The sequence below is a fragment of the Culex quinquefasciatus genome, chromosome 3 (assembly GCF_015732765.1).
Source record: "Culex quinquefasciatus strain JHB chromosome 3, VPISU_Cqui_1.0_pri_paternal, whole genome shotgun sequence".
In the NCBI taxonomy this organism is placed as follows: Eukaryota; Metazoa; Arthropoda; class Insecta; order Diptera; family Culicidae; genus Culex; species Culex quinquefasciatus.
In genome coordinates this window covers 11,963,059-11,990,348 of record NC_051863.1, presented here as the reverse complement: position 1 = coordinate 11,990,348, position 27,290 = coordinate 11,963,059, and the positions used below count along the sequence as shown (strand labels likewise).

At 36.1% G+C, this 27,290-nt stretch overlaps 2 protein-coding genes across 2 annotated transcripts; both read right to left on the bottom strand.

Annotated features, from left to right (window-relative positions):
* Window positions 1-6,233: 6,233 nt before the first annotated feature.
* On the bottom strand, window positions 6,234-10,249 carry LOC119769923. Its single transcript, XM_038263769.1, has 2 exons — window positions 9,843-10,249; window positions 6,234-7,026 (listed from the first exon to the last, which is right to left on the bottom strand). The coding sequence occupies exon 2, from the start codon at window positions 6,947-6,949 to the stop codon at window positions 6,605-6,607; it is 345 nt and encodes a 114-aa protein (XP_038119697.1). The 5' UTR covers window positions 6,950-7,026; window positions 9,843-10,249; the 3' UTR covers window positions 6,234-6,604.
* Window positions 10,250-20,000: 9,751 nt separating this feature from the next.
* Window positions 20,001-20,949, bottom strand: LOC6054034. The gene has a single exon (XM_001869979.2). It carries the CDS (start codon window positions 20,759-20,761, stop codon window positions 20,198-20,200), a length of 564 nt encoding a protein of 187 aa, XP_001870014.2. The 5' UTR covers window positions 20,762-20,949; the 3' UTR covers window positions 20,001-20,197.
* Between the last annotated feature and the right edge of the window lie 6,341 nt (window positions 20,950-27,290).

Genomic DNA, 27,290 nt, shown 5'->3' with positions numbered 1-27,290 from the left:
TTATGTATTTTATGTATTTTATGTATTTTATGTATTTTATGTATTTTATGTATTTTATGTATTTTATGTATTTTAAGTATTTTATGTATTTTATGTATTTCATGTATTTTATGTATTTTATGTATTTTATGTATTTTATGTATTTTATGTATTTTATGTATTTTATGTATTTTATGTATTTTATGTATTTTATGTATTTTATGTATTTTATGTATTTTATGTATTTTATGTATTTTATGTATTTTATGTATTTTATGTATTTTATGTATTTTATGTATTTTATGTATTTTATGTATTTTATGTATTTTATGTATTTTATGTATTTTATGTATTTTATGTATTTTATGTATTTTATGTATTTTATGTATTTTATGTATTTTATGTATTTTATGTGTTTTGCTCCTAAGATTTTAAATGTTTTGTCCTATTTTTCAATATGCAAATTTTACTGGCGTTGCGCTTACGGCTAGAAAAAACATAATCGCCATTTAACAATCATTTTACTTTTAAACATGTAAAAACTATGACCATCCTTGAATAAAGCATTGAAGCCACAAACAATCACCAATACAGCGAAAAAAGGTATCAAAACACAAATTTTAACCAGTTTTAAGCAGTTTTAACATAAAATCGGTACTCGTTGTCAAATTTTATGCAGTTAGGCTGGTACAAATATTTTTAAAAGTTTTTGTCACCCCCTTCAAAATTGGCCCGAAAATCAGGGGGCAAAAAAAATATTTTTACAATAAACTTCAAAATTTCAATGAAAATTCAAGTGCAACCAACTGAAATCAAATTAAAATACATTCTCCTGCGTTTAAAATCATTTTTAGCATGTTTGGGTTTATTAAAAAAAATCTTAAGATTTTTTGAAAATTTTTGATGCAAAATCTTTTTTTTCGATACAATTTTTGTTTTTGTCAGATCTTAGATTTTTTGAAAACTAATGATTTCAAAACAACTGAACTAGTGTAAAATGCATTTTAAAACACTTTTTTCATTTAAATGTGAAGACTATGGCTTGTTATTAAATTTTTTATATTTTTTTATTTTTTTGCCCCTCCCTTGACCTCGGCCAGGGACGAGGGACAAAAACTTTTTTAAATATTTGCATCGGCCTTATTCATTTCAAAATAAAATTTAAAAAACTACTTTTTACAATGTTTTACAATAAAATATGATTTTTCGAAAAATTGGTAACACTACCAAATGAATTTTGACCAAGATCCAACCCAGTGAGAATTTTCGGTTCAAGTCACGAGTCGTTCAGGACTCAATCTCAAGTCAAATCAACTCGAGGCTAGAGCCGAAACCCTCACTGTGTTGTGCCATAGATGTTATTTTTCGTCAATTTAATTTAATTTTCGCGAAAATTTGTATAAAAGATTGCATATTTTAATATTTTTCTAAAGGTTCACAAAATGTAGATGCAAAATGATGAAAATGCAAATGGGACATTTATGCGGTTAGGGGCTGTATGTGCGATACCTAAAAGAGATATCTTTTTACTATATAGTTTATGGGTTTTATTTATTCAGTATTTAAAATAATACCCTAGATCAATAATAAAATCCACTACCAAAAACGAACCGCCATCTCCTTTCTTCCTTCTATCCAAGAACATTTTATCATCCTTTGAAATGCAGTTCGGATTCCATTGCACGTCCAGTTAGAAAATAGACAGGTTGACAAAATATCATGCTTCAATTATAAGTGTCCTTCTTCCTTCTTTTCCGATTCATTCAATCTGCTTGCTATCAAACAAATTCAACAGACTTTCCTTTCAATACCCCATGATATTCATATATTACCTAGTCTTGTCGCTGGTGACCTCCTGGGAAATATTTTGGTCTATTAGTAATTGAAATCCAGGAAATTTTATGCTTTTCCCCATCGTGGACTGAAGGGAAATAATTCCAATTAGTCCAGCCCGACTTCAGCTTCGATGATGCAAAAGGTCACATTCTCACGCCACGTTGCATTACCCTTATCAGAGTCAAGATTCCGACCAAACTTGACGAACTTTGAAAGTTTCTCACCTGGGACCGTCCAGCACACAGTTTTCATCAACTGGTTCTGTCTTTGAAGGGTGATTTTTCAACCTCGGCTTCTTTGTGGCAGAGATTTTCCGTGCAATGAAAACTTTTTCGCCATTCATGTAACACCAACGTTAATTATAACTCCGAGCAGAAAGTAACAAACTCGGGCAATGTTTTTTTTTTCTTGCGCTCGAATTCGCTGAAAACACACCAAACTTGGACCCCTTTTGCCAGCGATGCGAGATTATTTTAATGCGTCGTCACTGGGATGGAAGGAAAATGTTGCCAGCTGAAAAATCCGGCTTCTTTTCGGCCCTCGAGAACTTTGCCAAACTTCATTTCGGTTTCCTTAGTTCCACATGGTATCCTTTTGAAATACTGCCACGCAAAACACACCGACAAGAGATAAGCTGAAAATTGAATTTCGGCATAACTGGAAACTTTTCTGAAAAACTTGGTGTGTGTGATGACTGCCTGTCGTCCCACGTCCTAGTTCGTGCGTGTGTGGGCAGATTTGAATCAATTCTGTGAAATTTTAAATTGGTATCTTCTATCAAATGATATCTAGTTTATTTCATTTTTTTCACTATAGTTAAACGCATCCTGGCGAATATTGTTGAATCTAATCTAATCTAATCTAATTGAACACAAGCGCAGCCAGTCCGAAGAAAGCATCCTGGAAGAACTTGTGGTTAGATTACGCCCCAAGTTCTTTCTTGTCAATATTAATTATTGCAGTACACTTGAGTAACCCCGAAGATGAATTGCAAAAATTAAAGCGGCCAGGCCTACTGCGTTGCATTATCCGCAGAGACAGATTCTGTGAACGGAGCACATTTCACAGAATCAACAGGGGACGAAGGATGCGTGGACATACCGTACCAAACACTCCGGATCAGTTGTGGTTGGGTGTGTTAGTGTAAATTTGGCAAATAATTATATTTTTATGGGGTGATGGCGAGAGGGGGGGGGGGGGGGGGAGAAAATTGGGTTTGGAGGAAGGGAAGGGTTATAGGGATATATCATTTGATTAATAGAATATAATATCGTATTTATAAGGGAAAAATCATCTGGTAAATAATGATTAATGAAAAGGAATGATCTCACCAAATAAGGATTCTACAGCAATTTCGCAATTCTTCTGAGACTTCTGGACTTGATCAGCTAATGACGGACGGTAAATTCTAGCTGCTGGAAAAGCATCTGGGACAGGAACGATGGCATCTTCATAATTGCAACCAACTGATGAACTGGTGATCCTGCCGTTCTTGCTTTTTCAACTTGGTCAAGCATATTTGGCAATCACTGGTACTTGCCATCACCAAAAATGTGGACCGAATCTTCGTAGTTTAACACGAAGAGAAGTAAATCGTTTTAAGTGAAATAATCGGGAAACGCAAGAGCTGTCACAATTTTTAAGCACCGTAAAATTTTCACATCCGATCTCGCGCACAGCTACTTCGATCTCCGCATCCTGGCGAATATTGTTGAATGGTTTTAAAAATCTTGATTCAACTCACGCGTTACATCCCGTTCAAGGCATTGATGCGCGCTGTTCTGAGGAAAACGCCCGAAGGTATGCATCGTGCTACACGATCGTCGCAGCTGAATGGAGGGGGTGTTCAATCGAATTTCACCACCTTCAGCGTGGTGAAATAACATGAAACATTTCAAAGGTGTTGCATATCGAGCGAGGCGAAAAATCATATTACTCTTTTTAACGATGCAAAAAACGATATTCTTACGTGGTTGGTTAGAGGAATCATGCATGATTGGATATGTAATTCACATGAATTTTCACGTAATATTTAGCTTTTAGTTTGATCATCCTTTTTTCATTCTGTATGGAAGCAATAATTTGTGTAACAGTCAAAATTATTCACTGCAAAAAAAATCTGTATGTAATCGATTCCTTAACACAGGAAGGAAATGTTACGCGGCACGTTCACTACAATAACCAGATTTTATTTACACCTCAATTAAGCATAAACTGTATCAAGGTAATTGCTCAATTAACTCGTTGAACGAATAGGTAATTAATTTGTCATATTCACACGTTCCAAAAATTGTAACATGTGCTCCAGCCGAGTTGGTCGTACTAACTTTTTTTTAAATTGTCAAACACTTACTATAAAAAGAGCTCCATTGGTCTGGAAGTAATTAAAACCAACAATACGATACATTACCTAACAATGACACTATAATTATAGTCTGGTATTGATTCAAACACTACCACAATTTGCAGGTAGAATGGAATGACAATGTTGTGGCAACAACAACAACGCTACTTTAGAATAAACCAACTGGAAGGATTCATTAATGAGAAGCAATGCGCAGAGGCTACTGAAGCGTAATTATTTTATTAAGTTAGTGTCACTGAATTCATAAAAATTCAATTAAATTAAAATGTAAATTTTTCTTTTATAAAATCTTAAAAAAATCTTTAAAAAAAATATTTTTTATAATTTTTTTTTATCATTGCATTTTTTGTATTTGAGAAGTTGTAATACAAAGTTTAATGTAAATGCTCAAATATTAGTATTTTGTAGAGGTGGACAAAACCGCTCTTTTATAGAAGCCGCTCATTTTCGATCGCTCATTAAAAAGAGCCGCTCTTTTGAACGGCTCTTTCGCTCTTTTTTCAATTTTTTGATAAATAGGATATTTTTCAGAATGCTATGGGTTTTTAAAGTTATTTCACATTGGACTTTTATAAATAATTTGATCTCTTTGTCAAGATTTCTACTCGAACCAAAACGTTGAAATAATTGAATGGCATACAAACCTAAGTCAAGGATTTTGAAGAAATCGCTATCAATTTTAACATTGCGTTTATTTTTGCCAAAATTGAACTAGTGCATTTTGTTTGGAGAAAATATTCTGTGAACTCTCTGCTACACTCTGATTTAATCGATTTAGCCTTTAAACGCTAATGTTTAATCGGACAAGAGAATTTATTTTTTTTTCTTAAAGTAGATGTTTGGTAAAATTTAACAAGTTAAGCAATTATAAGTGCTCAAATTTGTGTTTTATACAATGATTTTTTTTTTCATTTTGTTTAGAAAATCATTTACTTTTGGAATTTCAAAGAAAAGTAGAAAACTGAAAATGAGTTTAAATTTTTTTTAAGTGGTGTTTGGCAGCAATGTTGTTTTGAGAATTTTTTTATTAGCAATTAAATTTCAATTTGGAATTTCATTTTCAACTCTCAAAAATAAATTTTATGCTACATTTTTTTCGAAATTCAATAAATTATATTTATAACAAGTTTGAAAATCATTCCATTTTGAAATAGTTCTTTCAAAAGCTCGAAGTTAAAAAAGAACCGCGGATCTTTTTTTGTGAGCCATGGTTCATTCACTCTTTTCAGTGAACCGGGTCTTTGAGCGGCTCGCTCTTTTTTTGCCCACCTCTAGTATTTTTTACAATCATTAAACATTAATTTTTCATCGAATCTGAAATTTAAATTAAATGGGAAAAAATAGGGTAAAAATAAGACGAAAAACACTAATATGGCTATATCTCTGGAAATTCATTTTGAAAAAGCTTCAAATTTTGGGCCCAAGCAGTTTATGGCGCATGTTTTTAAATGGCTTTTTGTTTGAAACTGAATTCATTTTATTTGATAGTGTTATCTGTAAAATTGTCCAAAAAATACCTCTAAAAATGGCTTTGACCACATTTATTGGTCGAAAATTGTGAATCGAAAAATAAAATGTTCGTCTCCGACCCCATGGCTACAAATCTGAAATATAAAAATTGTGGATTTTACGAGTGGTTTGGATGGAAGACACAATTTTTTTAAGAGCGGATACAGACATCGCCCAAGTATTTAAGAAAAAGAGCACTAAAAAATCAGGCTTTGAGTTCCGGGTTTCGGGCCAAAATTCAATCGAAAGAGCGCATCAAAACCTTCAAATTAGTATTAGAATTTTGTTCTGGGACGATTCCCCGCCGTGCACGATTTTTAAGATTTCTGAAAAAAAGCGTTTTTTCCAAAAGCAAACCTTAAACCTTTCTTTTGTAATAAAGGCAAAAAGGATAAAACAATCAAATAAACCTTCCATATAACGCCCATTTGGAATGTTAGTCTGGAATGTTAAGGGTTAAACAGTGAACGAATTGTGATATAAATTTCTAATGAAAACAACATCGTTTATTTATTTATCAACTGTTTATAGAAAAAAAATCTTTGGTATTTCTATTTCATTACAAAGACTCCTAGTTAACTTAAATGCATCTAATATGCTTGCCAATGTACCTTTAATTTCGCCCACCGCATCATGTTATGTTTGACTAGATAATTAGTGGACAAACTTATAGTTAAATAATAATATCATTTCAATAATATTTTTTGAAAGAAAACGTGACACAAAGAATGAAATCTTCAAGACAATTAAACGTAAAAATTAACCTTAATCTGAAAAATCTCGTGGTTGATCGAAGCAATAAGCCCATCACTCAAGGAAACCCTCAAAGCCACAATTGCCAATTTGTCGCTGAATCGAGGCACATCTCGTCCCTTCCGCTAATTACTGTACCTACTTCCGCCCGATGGCACAGTCCTACAGTGTCAAAGCATCCGTTTGGACGTGCAGCGGTCCGTAAACGGGGACATTCGTCGTGTCGTGGTCCACCGACTTGGCTGCTGCGGTCCGATAGACCAAGTTGGGTCCCAGATAAGCGCTGATTAAAACGTCCTCCTCGGCGAGATTCAATTTGCGTTCGTCGCACATCCGGCGCAACCGCTCGTACATCTGGTAGGCCAACGGGGCCGCTGACATGTGGCTGGTGGAGCCGGTTGCAGGGAACACTGGCTCGGGTCTCGAATCGTAGCGGAATGACATCTCCGGTGGCAGTGTTGAGTGAAGAGTTGGAGTGAAGGACGGTGGGGAGGATGGTGGTATCATTTTTACTTTATCTGAGTTTTTTTTTAACTGAACCAATTCTTCTTTCTATAATTTTTTTGTGAGGATTACTGATAACTCTGGAATAAAAGAAGGAATACTTCATTAACACGTGTGACATATGAAACTGTAGAAATGTCTCTGCGCTACATTTTATTGACTCAGGATTTTGAGCTAGGGGAAATAAACCCATTTTAAGCCTAATAAGCGGTCGTGTTTGAATGATGCTGGACAATCTGGAGAGGTCTTTGAAATTTACTAAAACCAAGTACACCAACGAGTAGAGCAACTTTTGGTGAATATTTCTGTTAATTTTAACTTTTACTTAAAGTTATTCTATTCCTTTTACAAGCATTTTAAAAAAATATTTCCCATATATATTCTAATCAGTCGAAAATGCAGTGGGCCCATTTTCCTATTTTCAGCTTAGTTCTTTTTCTTCCAGCGTTCTTTGGGTTTGCTTAGTGCTGCAAAAATTTATGAAATTTTAAGCGAACACTCACAAAAAGTAGCATTTATAGAAAAAATTTCCTGGCATCACTGGCTCACTCCTTTGTTCTTTATTTGCCTTCGCTTCTCGCTTGGAATGGGTCGTCAAAAGTCAAACGTCAAAAACCTTGGCGCGTTTGTTTTTTTGATGGCGCTTGCTAATTATTCACATGTTTCGGGATTATTTTTCGAGTGAATGACTAACTAATGTGCAAACGAACATGTTGCCGGTAGTTGGAAGCAATGTAATATCTTAAGCGCTATGAAAACGTTAGCGCAAGTGAAAAGATATTGATGGCGACTTTCGTTAGGCAGTTAAGCTCTCATTTTAATTTATATTTCATTCAGTTTTTTTGGAGTGTCCAGAGTTTCACTTAATTAACAATTGATTTCCGGTGCCTTTTCGAAATTGAAAATTACTTTCGTCAATTTTGGAAAAAAATGTAGACTAAAAGAAGTCCATTAATTTTAACTAATTTTTTTTCGTTTCTACGCTGTGACTATAAAATCTAAACTTAGAAATATGTACCCTTCCTGCAAAGGCTTACGAATTGACCTCAGTGGAAAGGTTCTGCAAATTTCTGAATTGCAATTGTCATATCCTGAAGCAGAACTGTTAAATTCTAATAAAACATTGAATGTATGTAATTTAACTATTTTTGTATGGCTGATTGGATATTTAATTTTTTGCTTCGATATTTATTAGTATCGAAATTCCCGGGAGTCTCGATTAAATTTCACAGGAATCGAGAAGCTCAAAAATGGCCAATTTCCCAGGAAATTTGTTCTAAAATTCTCGCTAAGGACCCTCTAAAAACAGGAAAATGTAACTTTTATTACAATCCAGACTCGATTATCCAAAATCACAAATTTAGGAAAAAACTTAAGGGTCAACTTAAGTCAACAATCATAAACAAAATAAGACAACGTAGGGGAACAGCATCTAATTCCAGCGTGCCTCCAATGTTACCTTTCCAGCTCTTTGACGATCAATTACAGCTCATTTTCGACTGAAATCGAGTGATAAATAGCTCAATAAGAAGTGAGCAGGCAATTTTCTATCAAAAGTCTTGCAAAATTAGTTGTAAATAGTGATCAGCAAATTGGATGGAGTTAGGAGCGAGTGCCTAACCTGCCAAAAAACGAGAATTTCCCCTATTGGCAACATGGCTGGATTATCAGATCTGAAAATTCCCAAGGTCTTCAAATAATCGTGTCTGGTCTGTATTTTATGTAAAATGTACTTAAATCTGAAAAGAAATATGTTGCAGAATTACTGAATTTAAAAAACGTTAACCTTACGTTAACCTAAAATTTTGAAAACTGAAACGAGATTTGATCACAAAATGGAGTAAACATAAATTATTTAACCTAGGGATTAGTTTCTGGGTAAAAAAGAGTTTAATTTTGGAAGGTTGAACATTTAGATGGTTGAATATCTCTTTTTATGCATTTTACCTAAAAAAGCGATGAAAATTCGATGAAAACTATCATTTTGTTCTATGAATGTTAAAAAGTCAGAGGTATAGTTTGAAAATAGGTTTGAAATTGGGATATTTTTGATAAATCCTCTCTTATCAAGAAAATTTTATTATTTATGAAAACAAATTCATAAAACAACTTTTTGAGTAAATTTTACAAAGTTGTTTAATATTCAAGTTATTTAACCTTATGATTCAAAATCCCGGACGCTTCCAATCCCGGACACCTCATCTTGTTTTATTAATTATTTGGATATAAGTTCGCATTATGCATGTCAAAACTGTGTTATTTGATTAATTTTTCATCAACGTCAACTTTTATTTAAAGTTTGTTTGAACGCTGTAGTTAATGCCAAAACAATTAATTAAAATAAAATTATAAGTTTACCAAAAGTGTGAAACATTTCACTGAAATATTTCATAGGCATCCGATGCATCGAAAAGGCAAAGCAGAAATTTATGATTTTGATTTCTTTAAATTGTAGCAAATTTATAAAATATCGATTGTTTTGATGTTAACATCTTAGTTGAGACCTAAAGAATACCCTTCATTAATATTTCAGTCCAAATTTATGCGATTCATAAGCAAAATCGAGTGTCCGGAATTCGAAGCAGCTTTTATCAGTGTCCGGAATTCGAAGTACAACAAGTCATATAAATTTTAATATTCTGACGAAAAAATGTTTGAAAAGACATATTTTGCATGCATTCTCTTACAACTGACTGTTTAAACTATATCTTGATGATATTGCTACATTTCCAACTTGTTACATGATTTTATGCCAGCTATTACAAAAATGATATGCTACTAAGTGTCCGGATTTCAAATCATGACGTTATAATCAAAAAAAAATGAAACATAAACTTTTTTCAAACACTAAGGCACCTAGAAACTTAATTCCCGCCAAAAATTAAAGCCATCTCACCTTCGCGCTGAATCTACGAACGTTAAAGCTGCCAGTCAGCTGTTGGTTGGCAACGCGCGAAACACTACACGCGTCCGATATCGTTCCAGAGTACTCACGACACCACCACCTCTTCCCGTCAACGACTTTACCACTCGATATCCCAAGTTGAACTGCCTGAGCCGACTTGAACTCTATGGGTTTGCTGCAGGAGACGAGTTTCCATCGTCCCTTTTGTGGGCCAACATTTTTGTTGCTGTAATTTTTTCCAGCAATCTTTTAATTCTAATAAGCTATGCCCGGCCAGGCCAGGCACGATTGCTGGAGGAGTTGAAACACACTGTTGACACATGGTCCTGGTCGGTCGTGGCACGGAAACGGGAAATGGAACAACGAAAAAATTATGCTGTAAATCGAACGAACGAGGGTGACTAACGCAGACTTGGAGGATTTAAAGCTGCAAGGGATGGTATATTGGGAAGTAGGGGAGTGCGGGGTTGTCAATAACTTGTCAACTGTTTTAATTCTTATTTGGCTGAAAAAAAAATATTTTTAAATATAGACTGAAAATTCACGGAACATTTTCGAGGATATATACCAACTCTTTTCCTATTAAAATGGATTGGATTAAACCAGGGCTTTGAAACGACTTCGACTTCGATTCCGGTTCCAACTTTTGGAAATTCAGTGATGCAACTGCAACTTTCGTACAAAGTAGATTTAAAATATCTGACTCCGACTCCAGCTTCTCAGTTTTTTTCGACTTAATTTCCACTCCGACACTACAGCCCTGGATATAACCAACACAAGTTGCACTTTGTACAACCCCAAAAGCATTGAAAACGCACTAGAACACAACCTCCCCTAAGTTCACGGGAAGCGAGGGAAACCCCACACGCAAACCGACGACCTTAACAACAGAGTCACCCTCGCTCGCTTGCTCGCTCTCTTCGACCCTGAATGGATAACGGTTGCTGGTTAAGGATAGGATCGGATATCGCACTCGTCGTTCGTGGCGTTCCATACGTATAGCATGAGCCAAATAGAGAGAGAGAGAGAGGGATGGGATGGTTTATAAACCCAGTACAAGAGGTCCTGGTGGTCCTGAGCTTTGCTGTCTTCGAACTAGAGATGCGAATAGGTGATGACTTTAAAGTGAACCAGAAATTTTGGTTCGGTCTAGTTTTACATATGCAACCGAATCGCTGGTTGCATGAGTCGGGATTTCGTATTCACGAGGAAGGAACAAAACTTTCCCAAAAAGAATTTCAGACGTATTTCTAAGACACGAATTGTTTTACAAAAATACTCTCGAGAAATTCCCTACAAAGTCGGCCTATTTCGTGTTTTTTTTTCACTTTTCAAAAATTGAGTGAGTATGGGGACGGTTACGCAAAATGATTATATGGGGCAATAGGAACAATTTCTCGTTCTGCCGTATTTCTTTTACAATTTATATATTTCCATTTCCAATGCAATTAGTTGATTCTACTACTTCTTGTGTTTCTTAGTGGTAACTATTAATTCTTTGAGCAAATAAACATTATTTTTCATACATTGTTCCTTTTGCCCCAACGAGTTCGTAGAGCGTCCGATTTCCCGTCTCGGGACAAAAATCCCGGGAATTCCCGGAAAAAATATTTCCCGTTTCTTGAGAAATTTGTGAAATTCCCGGGAATTCCAGAAATTTAAGAGAATGTATATATTTTCTTAATGTTCCGGCACCCCGTTTTATGTACAGAACAATAAAATTAAAGAACATAATTTGATTTCATTCAATTCAATTTACTCTTCATATCGAACTAATCAGCTGTGCTCAAAATTTCAAGCCATGTTATATTTGACGCGATATAATTTTTTGAAATTTTTTATTTTTCTTATTTGTTGGCAATCGAAATTTACGATTTTTTGATATTATTGAATAAAATTAAACGATAAGAGTTTGATAAGTTTTTTATAAGAAAATTTGGATTCTGATTTTTCAAAACAAGGCAAGGAGTTAATTTACGCCGAGATCAACATTGAGGGCTTTTAACGTTTTTTAGACCAAATTGAATGAAAATTCAATTGGTATAATTTAATATCACAAAGAGGGTTATATAATTCCAAACCGGCTCTGTGGCTTAATGGTTACGGCTTCTGTCTCCCAAGCAGAAGGTTCAAGGATCAAATCCCGGTCGGTACCTTTGAAAGGAGAATGGGCAAATTTGTATGGGAGCTGGTCCAAGGATGTACACGAACGGCACCAACTTTGTTCGAAAGATCTCGCCGAGACATGAAAAAAAGTCTTCTGGACCAACTCTCTAAACCCCGGAGTTCAAAAGTTACATGCTGTTGAAGTTTGAGCATTTTTGGTTAAAATGTACAAAAAATCGATTTTTTGCTATTTCTAAAATCATTTATAAAATCTCTGTTTCATTATGGATTTCGATTTTCTTGACTTCATTCGACGCGTATCAGCAAAAACTATGAGTTCTGATATGTCTTAGCATGATTGAAACATGATTTCTCTTGTTTTTATCCGTTTGAACCATTTGTGCAAGAGGCATCCCATAGAAACAAGTCGAAACTTCAAGGTTTTGAAACCGGATCCGACCCAGACTGCTTCAGTGAGTATGGAAGGCTTCAGTGCAATGTTGTAACAACTTATTGGGATGGTCTGAGTCATCCGAGAACTCCTTGGAGTTAAGACCGGTGAGTCTACCGCCGTAACAAGCAAGATGTCGGCGGTTTTTGACCACGGATCATACCCGCATGGCTTCAGTGAGTATGGTAGACTACTATGCTGATTTGTTGGAGTGTCCTGGGTTCTCCTAAGACTCCCTGGAGTTAAGATCTGTGGGTCTACTACCGTAACAAGCAAAATGTCGACCGGTTTTGACAACGGAACATACCTGCATAGCTTCAGTGAGTGCGGTAGACTACTTTGCTAATGTGTTAGGATGTCTTGGGTCATCCAAGGACTCCTGGAGTTATGATCTGTGGAGCTACAGCCGTAACAAGCAAGAGGTCGTCGGTTTTGACCCCGGAACATACACGCATAGCTTCAGACAGTTTGGTAGACTGCTTTGTTAATGTCTTGGGATGTCTTTGGTCATCCTAGGACTCCCTGGAGTTTAGATATTTGGGTCACTGTAACAAGAAAAAGGTTGATGATTTTTAACCGCGCATCATAACCGCAAAGATTCAGTGAGTATGGCAGACTGTATTGCTGTTATATTGGGATGTTCTGGACCATTCCAGGGAGTCCTTGTAACAGCCGTAGACCTACAGATCATAACTCCAGGAAGTCCTTGGATGACCCAGGACATCCTAACACATTAGCAAAGTAGTCTACCGCACTCACTGAAGCTATGCAGGTATGTTCCGTTGTCAAAACCGGTCGACATTTTGCTTGTTACGGTAGTAGACCCACAGATCTTAACTCCAGGGAGTCTTAGGAGAACCCAGGACACTCCAACAAATCAGCATAGTAGTCTACCATACTCACTGAAGCCATGCGGGTATGATCCGTGGTCAAAACCGCCGACATCTTGCTTGTTACGGCGGTAGACTCACCGGTCTTAACTCCAAGGAGTTCTCGGATGACTCAGACCATCCCAATAAGTTGTTACAACATTGCACTGAAGCCTTCCATACTCACTGAAGCAGTCTGGGTCGGATCCGGTTTCAAAACCTTGAAGTTTCGACTTGTTTCTATGGGATGCCTCTTGCACAAATGGTTCAAACGGATAAAAACAAGAGAAATTATGTTTCAATCATGCTAAGACATATCAGAACTCATAGTTTTTGCTGATACGCGTCGAATGAAGTCAAGAAAATCGAAATCCATAATGAAACAGAGATTTTATAAATGATTTTAGAAATAGCAAAAAATCGATTTTTTGTACATTTTAACCAAAAATGCTCAAACTTCAACAGCATGTAACTTTTGAACCCCGGGGTTTAGAGAGTTGGTCCAGAAGACTTTTTTTCATGTCTCGGCGAGATCTTTCGAACAAAGTTGGTGCCGTTCGTGTACATTCTTGGACCAAATTTGCCCATTCTCCTTTGGAATTAGGAATTTGAATATGAATAAAAACTAAAATGAATCAGGTGGGATTCGAACTCACACCTTTGGATTGTTGGTGGTCTGGGACCCTAAGCAGTCGGCCATCAGAAGGTTTACACTCTAGCAGTGAATTGATCCGTAGTGTTGAAACATGCTATCTTCTCATATTATTAAATACGCGCTGATCCCTGATTTGCCTGAGGGGATTGGAATTCTAAATATAGATCGAGTTTCCTTCAGATGCTTGCTTCTATGTTTAAGCGGGGCCGAACAATGCCCAGCGACCTCGGAATTGGACCGCAAGGAGCTCAGTCATTCTGAAATGGGTCGTTGGAAGCAGCTCGAGGGCTATCACCACCTAATACCCGGGACTGAGATAAGCTGTATCAGCATTCGGCATGTACACAGTCTGATACAAATTATACTTTCCCATAATTTCGCTACCGGTTAGGGGGTATTGGATTGGACTACACACACACACACACACACACACACACACACACACACACACACACACACACACACACACACACACACACACACACACACACACACACACACACACACACACACACACACACACACACACACACACACACACACACACACACACACACACACACACACACACACACACACACACACACACACACACACACACACACACACACACACACACACACACACACACACACACACACACACACACACACACACACACACACACACACACACACACACACACACACACACAAACACACACACGCACACACACACACACAAAGAGGGTTGTATAATTCCAAAAAAATATTTATTTAACTAATTTAAAAACAATTTATGGTTGCGGAACATGAATTTATTTCCAAACACCATGATTTGAAAATAGTAGTTTATGCAACAAGTTACGAAAAGAGGATTTATTCAGCACAAGTCGTACATTTATCCAACGAGGTTCACCGAGTTGGATAAATACAACGAGTGCTGAAAAAATAAAGTTTTACAACATTTTTTGCCTTTCACAAAAACACTCATTGAGTGAGATTATAAGTCAAATGTTCATGTATTTTGTCAATATTTTTTTTAAATCAAGCAAATGTTGAAAAGGATTACTTTTCGAAGTAAGTGCTGAAAAGTTCAACTTTCAGCACCCATTTCAGTGCTGAATAGTAGAACTTTTCAGCATTTTTTTTGAAAAGTGTTGCTATTCGACTCTGATATTTTTGGTACAGAAAAGTAGGCTATTAAGTCGTTAAAAAATGACAGGAAAAGTAAGTAGTTTCACGACGGAATCGTAAAAAATAAGTTTTCAACAATATAAATACACATTATATTTTTTTTTTTTAAATATTGTTTTTGAAAAGAAAATCGGACCATTAGTTGCTGAGATATCGACGTTAAAAAATTGTGGGTGGATTGGTTGAGACTTAGAAAACATCAATTTTCTTGTTTTTAAACCTTGGCGGAATCTCAGCATCTAAGGGTCGTACCAGCAAAGTTCATAAAAGCAAAATGTAGAGATTTTTCCGGTTCTTCAAAAATATTTTTTTCTAAAATGGCCACTAACTTTTAAAAATGAATAACTGCGACTATTATCAATAAAGTTACCGAAAAATTGCACAAAAAAATCATTAAAATATTATATCTGGGAAGGGGTACACTTTTTATGTCAGAAAAAATGTGTAATTTTACCTCTGAAAATGTGTAATTTCACCACTCAAATCAAACCATCCACATTAACGACCCCCGGGTCTTTTGTAGTCTCTATTGCAAGTTTCTGCTCGAACCTAGGAGTCCAAAGGCTTGAATGGGGAGAGCACCCAAACCTCTTTCTACTCCAAGGAACCTTCCACCCCAGTGTTTGAACTGACGACCTTTGGATTGCGAGTCCAATCGCCGCCAGCGATTCCACCGGAGTAGGCTTGGTTTGGTGTGTTGTTTGTACTGATGGCATGGAGACGACTCCTACACCTGGAATGACTTAACGGCCTAACAACCAAGGCCGGGACCGACAATTTTACTTCCACATCCGATGGAAGGTTGCAGCAGATCGGGATCGAACCCAGAATCATCCGCTTACAAAGCGGACAGCGTAACCATTCGGCCACGCACTGCCACAATTTCACTAGTCTGGTGTAATATTGCATTTTCAGTCTAAATTGAGGTAAAATTACATCATAAAAGAGGTAATATTCAAACTTCTAATATTACACCTTCCAAATTTACATTTTTACTAAATTTCACTAAAGTACTTTTTGATTTCAAATTTGATTTTACATCGAAAAATCTACACAGCTCTCAGGATGGCAGTGACCACCATCCTGACGCATTTATTTTCCTTATCGGCGCCAACCTAGCTTTTGCGAGCTTTTTGCTCGGCTAGAGTACGGTCTACCAAGCTAAGCTAAGCTAAGCTAAGTTGGCATTTGATGTCCCCTAAAACATATCATAAAATTCAAAAATAAAATATAAATAGTGTTTTTTGCAAATCAAGTTTTAGGAACAAAAAGTGAAATTAAAAATCATCAAAAAAATTTCATCGTGTTTCATTTTTTTTCGGCAGTCGATGCACTGGAAATGCATGCAATTTTAATCAACTCGCACTCTCGTTGTTTCAATAGAAGGAATTCCACGAAATTCGGCTCCCAACTCAGCGGTGGAAGCTCGCGAAACAAGAGCTTTTGATTTAAATCGGATTTTTAAAATGGCAAAGCTGATTTGCATGTAAAATGTTGAAATTTTTGAAAAACTTGCGCTGTTTGATTCGTTTTTTTCAGTGAATAAAATTACAATCTGGCTTAGTCTTTGAAAATTAAAAAGAAAACGAGCCGTATTTTATTTAAAATGACAACAATTGTTTCAAACTTTGTTGAAGCGTCCATAAATTCATTAAAGTCAGAGAAAAAAATACCGAGGAGATGTTTTTTTTACAATCTTGTTCGTTTTTGGTTTGGAAAAATTAAGTGAAAACAATCGAAAAAGTTGATTGGCATACAATTTCACATGACAATCTTATACTTGACAATATTTTTAAATAATTGAAGACACTTTGCTTAATATCTAGGGTTTCTTGTCATCCAACTTTGTATGACGTTTTTAAAGATTTAAAGAATAGCTTCTCATCAAACGTTCAAAGACTGGGAAAGAAAAACAACAAATCCAATATAAAAGATACTCAACCTGTTTCTTTGATGTAATGATAAAACTATTATCTCCAATTTGTCTTTGTTAAACCAATTTTTTCACCGTAAAAGGTTTTCCAAGCCAAATTTGATAATGCTCGCACAGACCATCTCCAACAAGCATTCATCCGGAGCGCGTGCCTCGGATCACAATTTTACGATTCCGTGCTCTCCGCCAAAAAAAAAAATGATCGAGGTGTGTACGTTATCAAATCCCATAATCCTGCCGAAAAAGACAAGGCACATACCTACACAGATTTTGCGCCGCCATTCGCCACGGTCCGAAGAAAAGTGGATTGTGTACTTTGCGATTCCATCAAAAATTTGATTATGACAGCCCTGCTGACCGTTATTGATTGGGCGGAAGAAGAAGATACTCTTATTGAGATTAGGTGACACAAGCGGTTCGAGATGTAACGCGATGGGATTGATGTCCTTGATTGAACTTTCCCTTACGGGGTTGTTTGCGAGCTTCGAGAGCATTTGGCTATCGCACACAATTCCTGTGAAATTTCAGAGCAACCACTTAGGGCGTCCAATGTCTTGGATACCAGGATTATTGTCACTTGATCGGGAATTATGGATTTTTATGGAAATTGAAAAAAAAAGTTTCACTTTTGTTTACACCAATGTTATAGTAAATGATATCGTAATGTGATAAAATAGTGGAACGTTCAATTAAAAGTAAATATAAACTTCAAATTGAATAATTGAGCCGTTTTAATCTAATCTAATCTAATCTAATCTAATCAGACCCTAGCGCAGCCAATCTTTCGAAGGGATCCTGGAGAGTGCCTTAGGTTAGATGACGCCTAGCACTCTTCTTGTCATTTATTAACATTTGTAGTGCGCCATTGCATCGGAATGCATTGAAACAACACAAGCGTTAAAGCGGCCAGGCCTACTGCGTAAAGCCGTATCGCAGAGATGACTCGTAATTGGGTTGAGTTTGAGCATGGAGTGTTCGAACAACAACACAATTCTGAATCGACAGGGGAGGGAGAAGCGTGGGGACACACCACCATTCGCTCCGAGATTTGGTTGTATTCGTTGAGAGCACCATGCTAAGAAGGTTTGGTACTCCGGGACCCTCTGGGATGGGACATTGTATTTCCACGAATGCCCTGGACAGTATTTGCCGTGGTTATAGCGCCACAACTCGCTCTGAATAATTGAGCCGTTTTAACATCAAAACACATGTGATTTGGAGTTTTGACAACAATCCTAAAAAAAAATCTTTCAAAATTGGAAATCCCGAGCAGACAAAATGACAAAATAAATAATTTACAAATAGCAAATCCTCTAAAGCAATATCCTGCAATTTAATTTCAAGCAGAAAAAAAATTATAACAGTTTTTGTTAAAATAACAAGATTTGGTATTGAGGTGATATTCGATTTAGTATGTTTAATAACACGATAATTAAAGGTTATGTGATGCCTTATATATTCTCTCATAATATCAAGATTTATGATTCTTTTGATATTCTGTTTTAAATAAAAAAAAACCTCTCAAAATTCAAACGCGTCAAGTGTCGATACAAAATCTATTATATAATGGAATCAAATTTGTTTTTGCATTAAATCTTGATTTTTCGAAAAATCACTATTTTTTAAAATTCGTGACTCAGCGGCATATTTTTCGACCATGTTTTTCTATGGCTCAAAATTTGCGGATTTTCGTCCCCTGAAACATTTCAAACAATCTCGAAAATCAAAAAAATACGTATTTTGGGAAATTGAGTTTTTGTAAAAAAAAATTTGATTAAAAAGCTACAATTTTTTTCCGTGTACCTATTTTTTCTCAATAGTCCTCATCAAATTGATCAGAAAATTCACTCAAAAGTTACAGCTGTTTGAATATTTCCATACCATTTTTGTATGGACAGCAACCAAAATTGTATGGAGACTTGTACGGATGAACCAATGACACAAAATAGCTTCTTTGGCCATAGGGAAGACCTCCACAAAGTTTGAGCCAAATCAAAAAATACAAATAAAATCCATTTCCGGTTTTGGTAGAGAATTTCTCAATGTGTTTTTCTTTTTCTTTTTTAAACATCAAATTCGAATTCTGCGACCCCATTTTAAACAATAAAATTGCTATTAAACAATAAAATGCCTTTTTCAATATTTCTTCACCGCCATCTTGAATTTAAAAAAATGAATCACTTTAGCGTTACTTAGGGGTCAAGCTCGACAGTCAAAAATTAGACAATAAAAAAATTTTTTTTTTCGTGATTCGATTATCCGATGTGAAACTTTTCCCAGGACGAGTCCTGGACGGTATGCGCAAAATCTTTTTTTTTGTGAAAAACAAATTTCGGCAATAATTAAATATTTAAAAAAAAATATTATTGTTTCGATAAAATTTAGATTTTTAAACATAACGTTTTAAAAATAAAATAAAACCAACATTGCATTTAAACAAAACCTACCCACAAAGCCAGGTCAATGAGCACAGAATGATAATAATTTGAAAAAATAATAAAAAATCGAAATTATATATATTTTTCCATTGAAAAAGGCAACGAATAGAAACACCTGACGTTTATACTGAGAGACGTGTTCTCACTTCTAGAGTCATAATCCTTGCTTTCGCGCTGTGAATTGTCAATTTTTCGATACCTCGTGACGGGAAGACAGTACGACCTTTTTAAGTTTCTGAAAAAATACTGTTAGAAAAAAAAACAATAATTTCTGTTGATCTCTTTCAATATCTTCAAAAATAAAGGGAAGGCTTTATGTACGAAGGACAATCTTTTTATAAAATAAAAAAACATTTGTGACTTACCCAGGAGCATTGTTTAGAGTTTAACAGTTTAAGAAGTATGGGAATTCCTTGAAACATTTTCGAGTCATCAAAAAGATCGGCAAATTTCCCATCAGTTTAGCGAGATTTTGAGTTGTATTGTACAAGGAGTTTCTCAATCAATCATGTAACGCTCGACGAAAGTTTCTTAAACGTATTATTTGGCTTAGATATTCAAAACTTTGGTTCCTTACAAAGCTAAACGGTTCTGACTAGACTTTCGCTGCAAAAACTCACGGCCTTCACAGGTACTGCACTTACTTAACACTAATGCCATGACTAGACTTCAACCCAAGTAGCAATCTATGCTAGCTGCTACAAGGAAACTCTCCTCCCCTAATTCCGCTCGCCGATGAGTCGTGCCCGCAGATTTACCATCATGGGCGCATCCCGCGGGACTCCCTCACGCTCCAGGAAGGCCATCGTCTCGCGAGCACACACGGCAAATCCCAGCGCCTCCGCCTGATGCCCAACGATTACGGACGCCCCGGCGTGGTCCTGGCCGTAGTACTCGTCGGACTCGTCCTCCGAGTCGGCATCCTCCGCGTACGGGTCGTTCTCCAGAAACTCGATCTCGTCCTGCAGCTCCTGGATACGGCGAAGGGCCTCCACCAGGTAGTTGGACCTGGCACGGTCTTCGTCGGCACCTTCGTTGACTACGGGAGGTCTGACGGGCGCTGCCGGTCTTTGGTCACCGCTTGGGGTCACTCTTCGGTTTGGTCTTTGGTCTGACGGTTCGTTACAATTTGGTCGCTTACGCGAAGTCTCCGGCGCTTCGCCATTTGGTTGCAGCTCACTGTGCTTACGCTTGGCGTTCAACGTGCCACCTCCCCGTGGGACACTTGCGAGGTTCCGGTACTGGTGGTCATCGTTGGAACTCTTTGGAACGGTTTTTGGCATGGTTTGCAACAACACTCACTTTGAATGTCTTTTTTTTGGGAATTTAGCTCTGTTCAACACTCGACTCAACTCAAACTGTTCACATGATCACTTCGGTGCACGAACGCTAAATGCACGTGTTATCTCGCGAACGGCACTACCTGAAATGATCGGTCCGGGACGAACCTGCCAAGTCGTCGGCGGACCCTTTTTCGGACGATGCAGATGGAAATAGCTGCAACACACAAAGAGCCTGGCATATGCGGACAAGGTGCGATGCGGATACGAGAAGGAACAACGAAACTTCGAAAACATATGCCGCCGCGTGGTCCCTAAACGTGCACATGTAGTTCGGGATCGGGATCAAGGCAGTGTTGCCAGAAATTCTGACGTGAAGTTTATAGGCTTTATTAACATTTTTCTTTTTATTCATAAGGCTACTAAATTACCGTTGAACCAGATAAATACAAACCTAAATTCAACTAAATTCCGAAAATCCGCCAACCCTGCCATATAAAGTGCGACGCGCGATTCCAGCTGTCCTGCGCCACGAACGAAACTTCGTACGTAAACAGGCGAAAAAGAGAGGAACCAAAACAACTGCCGGTTCATCATAATAAAACGAAAGAGGAAAAAGAGCGCAAGACAGAGGCAGAAGGCAACGGAAGGGACCTACTATACAAACTATAACCGCAGCTGGCTGTTAATGCCCTGCTGCCTACTGGAAATCATATCAAGTAATCATAAAAACATAGGCCAAGCTGCAGCAGCGCGCAGAACGCAAAGCATCGAGCAGTGGCGTGACTTGATTATTGTTTGAGATTGATTGGAGGACAAGTTGGTGCTGTATTTTATATCTGCTAAATTTTGTTCAACCTATAAAATACTTACGATCTTTTTGAAATTGTTCTGGAGAATGTGGCCTAATAACAGAAGTACTATCGTTATCTTTATAATCGAAATTTAATATAAAATAAAAATATTTTTAATCCTGCCCAAACATCAAAAAAAATCAAACCATCCACATTAACGACCCCCGGGTCTTTTGTGGTCTCTATTGCAAGTTTCTGCTCCAACCTAGGAGTCCGAAGGCTTGAATGGGGAGAACACCCAAACCTCTTTTTACTCCAAGGAACCTTCCACCCCAGTGTTTGAACTGACGACCTTTGGATTGCGAGTCCAACCGCCGCCAGCGATTCCACCGGAGTAGGCTTGGTTTGGTGTGTTGTTTGTACTTATGGCATGGAGACAACTCCTACACCTGGAATGACTTAACGGCCTAACAACCAAGGCCGGGACCGACATTTTACTTCCTCATCCGATGGAAGGTTGCAGCAGATGGGAATCGAACCCAGAATCATCCGCTTACAAAGCGGACAGCGTAACCGTTCGGCCACAACCGGCCGTATTTTTCTATAATTCTCAAATTTTCATAATTTGAATTATGTGTTTCAAAAGCGAATTTTGGTATGCTTATTGAAGTTTACCTATTTTTTTTTAAATACAACAATTTTTATAAATGCGATTTGGGTATCAAACGAAGTGAAATTTTGTATGAATTTGTCTCTGCTAGAGTTTTTTTCAACAGAAATTTTCACAAAATACCATATTTTTTGAAAATACAAAAATTTTCAAATTTTGCTTTAGCAAAAGTAGTGATGAATTTAAACATTATTTGAGTTTTTTTTTTGAAAAATACTAAAAATTTTACAAAATGTCATATTTCTTAGAAAGTAATCAATTTTTTATAATTTGCAGAAACAAAAATACCGTATTTTTTGAAAATATTAAATTTTCTAAAAATTTTTAGAGGAAACGAAACAAAAATTTCGCTTCATTTGAAACCCATATTGCAAAATTTAAAAGCGAAAAAGCATGCAAAATTTTGCTTAGATTGATATTGTATTTTGTATTGTACCGTAATCTGGGGTGAATCGGGACTACAGTCTGAATAGGGACAGCAGTGTTTAGAGCACTTAAAGCTTTTAAATTTGGAAATGGATGTACAAATTTTGTTGGCCTGAGTCTGTTTTAACCGAAACCAACCATAAAAATCAAAATATTGTGCTCTATATGGTAAAAACTGCTGTCCCAATTCGCCTCATGTGTCCCGATTGACCCCAGTTTAAGGTTTTTTCAAAAAAAATAGTATTTTCCTTAAAACTCTAGTAAACTCTAAAAAGCATACACAAATTTGCTTCGTTCGAAACCCATATTGTAAATTATGAAAATTTTAATATTTTAGAACAATATGGCATGTGAAAATCCCAGTATTTCCAACAAAAAAAACACTTAGGTGAAAACGTATACAAGATTTCGCTGTGTGATGAACCAACTCTTTCAGGCATGGATTAAATTTTTTTTTTTTTTGGGTCAGACCTGAAAGTGTCAAATTAAACTGTGTCATCAATAAATTTTACAAAACTTTTATTGAATTAAATCTAAAGAAATATGTGTCCTTATTTAATTAAATAAATATGGGTCATTCCAGGTCAACTGAGTACACTTTTGGACCTTCGACCTTCACCGATTTGGACCAAATTTAAACGGAACGTTCATCTATCGATAGTTATCAGGAATCCCATGTTTGGAGCTTTTTGGACCATCCCTCTTTTTTGGCACCGCCCTCTTTTTTGACGATTATCTAAAAAACTTTTTTTTCTTTTAATCTTAACTTTGCAACTATTTGAGCAAAAGATTTTCTACAGGTTGCATTTTATAAAAAATTGTCCAAAAAAATTGGATAAAAATAAAATTTCAATCCTTAAATGCCCCCTTATATTTTATTTGAAGGTTTTAATTTTCAAAATTCATTTTTGACCATTTCCTTATGTTTTTATTTGTTGTATTTTATCACCATCGCGTTCCCCGGACAATTTTACATAATAATCAAGGCAAACCTCAAACTAAAATGAACTATTGGCGAGAAACAGCGATTTTACAGAAAAAAGTTCGATTTTGCGCAGCACTCTGTCCTATAAATTCAAATCCGAAATAAGTTTCCCACATATAAAAACCGAACTATGCGGGATTCCACTTTTTTTATTGAAAAGTACTTCATGTACTTCCGAGTGCTGCGCAACTATTTTTCAGTAAAATCGATGTTTCTCGCCAATAGTTCATATTAGTTTGAGGTTTACATTGATTATTATGTAAAATTGTCTGGGGAACACGATGGTGATAAAATAAAACATAAAAATAAAAGGTATTGGTCAAAAGCGAATTTTTAAAATTAAAACGATCAAATAAAATATTAGGGTTAAAATTTAATTTTAATCAAATTTCTTGGACAATTTTCTATAAAATGCAACATGTAGAAAGTCTTTTGATCAAATAGTTGCAAAGTTATGATTAAAAGAAAATAAGAAGATTTTTTTTTTCAAAAAAGAGGGCGGTGCCAAAAATAGAGGGATGGTCCAAACAGCTCCAAACTTGGGATTTCTGATAACTATCGATAGATAAACGTTCCCTCAAAATTTAGTCCAAATCGGTGAAGGTAGAGTCCAAAAGTGTACTCAGTTGACCTGGAATGACCCATATGCCGAAATGTTTGTTTAGAATAGTGAAAAAAGTAAAAAAAATATTTAAAAACAATTAAGACCGACGCAATTATTACTTAATCAAATAATCAAATCAAATATCAAATTACAGTCGACTCTCTGGTTGTCAATATCCAAGGGACCGTCGAGGAAGAGAATCATCAGTTTACAGAACGATGCAAAATGAAGACTCGATTGAAAATATTTTTTTCTTGATACCCAGCTATGGGAGAGAATCATGGCAACGTCCATCAAACAAAAACAAACTAATGTCAAACACCCTTCAAAGCTTCGTTTCGCAAAAAAAATGTCTATGCAAGCCATGAGAAAGTGAAATTATTGACAACCGGAAGAGATTTTTAAAGCAAACAGAATCCAAGGGACCGTCGAGGAAGAGATCCTTCAAGCAAGGGAAAATATCGAGGAATGAAGATAATTGAAGTATGCAGATTGAAGGGACTGAAGAATTCATCGATAGATGGAGAATTATTGATATCGAGAAGATCGCCAGCCAGAGAGTCGACTGTATTACTTATCTTATAAATTTTAACACTTCAATTTATCATTTTGTGGATAAAAATCGCAAAATAAATAATATTTTAAGGTAAGCTAAAAATAATTATCAATGCAGAAAACTCAATATGTGAAAATGGTGCATTATTATTTTGACTGGTGGAATTATTTCACAATTCCAAGACAACCAATTTGTAGAGGTCAGTTGCTGTTAGATAAACTTACTTTTCAGCATCCAGACTTTAATAAAAAGTATCATATTTTACATTTTGAATTACTTAAAATTGAAAAAAAGAACAAATTTAACCTTTCGAATTAAAGTTATTCGATGTGCAAAATAAATTCACTTACTGAACACAAAAAAGATAGAAAACGGTTAATAAATAATGTAAAAAAAAGTTGTGATGCCTTCATTAAATAACATCATTTAAATTTAGAAAATGTTTCTTAGTAAAACTTCTAGCAGTCGAATTAGAAGACTAAATAATAAGAAAAACGCCAACATTTTCAAATATTCAAAGATTCCAAAACATTTCGAAATTTCTCCTCTACTTACCTACTTACAACAGGCTTAATTTTCAACGTCCACCACATTATTATAGTATAGAGCAGCTGGCACGATTCGTATTTTTATTTTTATTTTTTGCAGCATGTTTTCTTCTTTCACCGAAACTTCCCCCTGGTTTTCGAAAAATCATCAATTAAAAGCATCGTAAGCGTGGCCGGCAGCATGCGTCGCTTTTCGTCCTTTTTTCCTGTTGGTTGCGCCTCAGAGGAGGAACGAAGAGGGACCGGTTGCCATGCGTGCTGCGCTTAAAATTTATTCTTTTTTTTAATGTAGACCAGCGGCGCACGACTATCGAAGGGGACGATTATTGACCATTTGCGACCCTGCTTTAAAATTATTGTCAAATTCTAGAGTTTTTTTTTTTTTAATGGTCCAATATACCAAATTTTCAGTTTTTGCTTTTTGGGTGTTTTTTAATACCCCTGACTCAAGGCGGTTTCAAAAACACCCAAAAAGCAAAAACTGGAAATTTGGTTTATTGAACCTTTTCAAAAAAAAACTACAGAAATCAATCTTACCAAACTTTATGCAAGTCACAATTTGAAATTTCTTTTTATCAGTATTTTTTTTTGTCAATTCATGATAAACTTTAAAAATATTTAAATTTTCTATAATGTGTAAAATTATCAAAAAATATGTTTAATTAAGATTAAGATTTTAAGATTTTTATTAGTTTAAAATGCAATTTTGAAGTGCAAGTTGACAAAACTCTTGGGTCGCAAAGGGTGATTCCATCAGGGCACACTTTTGATGCAGGCTGCAATAAGGGCTTAGGGGAAAAGCAACCAGGAATAACAGTTCGAAAAGGAACATATGCTTATTTCCGATTGGATGGAGACTGACTGCTGGCTGAATGTTGTGTTGTTGTTGTTGACGATCGGAAGTTTTGAAGGGAAAAAAGGAACAACCGGCTGGGTTCCAATGTAAGTGTAAACAGTGGCGTAGGGAGGGCTATTGTTACGAAATGTTTTCGAAGTTTAACAATTGTTTAATGTAAAACATCAATATTATAGAAATTTAATAATTTAATTTAATTTCGCATTAAACTTATAATTTAAACATCTAAAGTCAACAATATTGCTTGAATTACTTTATAAACTACATAATCACAAATTTTGCAACTAAATGTAATTTGCCACTCAAACTTTCCAATCAAAATTGTCTCACAAAGTCCAGTCTTTCAACCCAATGTTCAACACAAAAACATGCAAATTGCCAAAGACAGGTGATTCTTCAAGTACCAAGTAAAATCTATTATACTCTAATACTTTAGCAGCTCTTCAAGGCGATGCTTTGCAGAAAATATGCTTATGACACATTCCATCAGCAGCCATCTTCAGCTTAACACATTCTGCCCTCAGGTGGTTCCTGCCTGCCGGTTGGGGTGGCTCGTCAACACTTCTTGGAAAGTGCAAAGGCATGTTGCCGTCTAACGTGGCATTAAACATAGTTGAACTTCCCCTTTTACGAAATTAACCAAAACTTCAATTAGGCTTATCTGGAAAGAGAAATCATTTCTAGTAATTTTAAACTTGTATTTCCAATAAATTGTGCCACCCTAGGCAAGCTCTCCCTACAAAGTTGTAAGCTGTCACCATCTGGAAAAGGTGTTTCCCGTACAAGTCTACCTGACATTGGTGGCGAAAGATTGGATTGCGAAGGAACTAATTTTCCACCTCCAGCAAAGACGACACAGGAAATCCTTCTGGTGCTAACGATGAGGAATGCTAGAAGGGTGACTTGTGAAGACGTTTCAATGAAAATATCATTGGTTTGAGCTTCCCTCATAAGCTACCTAACGATGCATTCGGGTTTATCCGAGAAAATATCTGAATAGAGCAGAAGGATGTGTTCTCTGAGGGCGAATTTTGTCAGAGTGAATCAGAAAGATTGAAATTTCTGTTTTGCACTTACTGTGTAAACAACATTA

Excerpts from the sequence above, each read along its gene's own strand:
- LOC119769923 (XM_038263769.1), bottom strand. The coding sequence starts at position 6,949 with ATGATACCACCATCCTCCCCACCGTCCTTCACTCCAACTCTTCACTCA.
- LOC6054034 (XM_001869979.2), bottom strand. The coding sequence starts at position 20,761 with ATGCCAAAAACCGTTCCAAAGAGTTCCAACGATGACCACCAGTACCGG.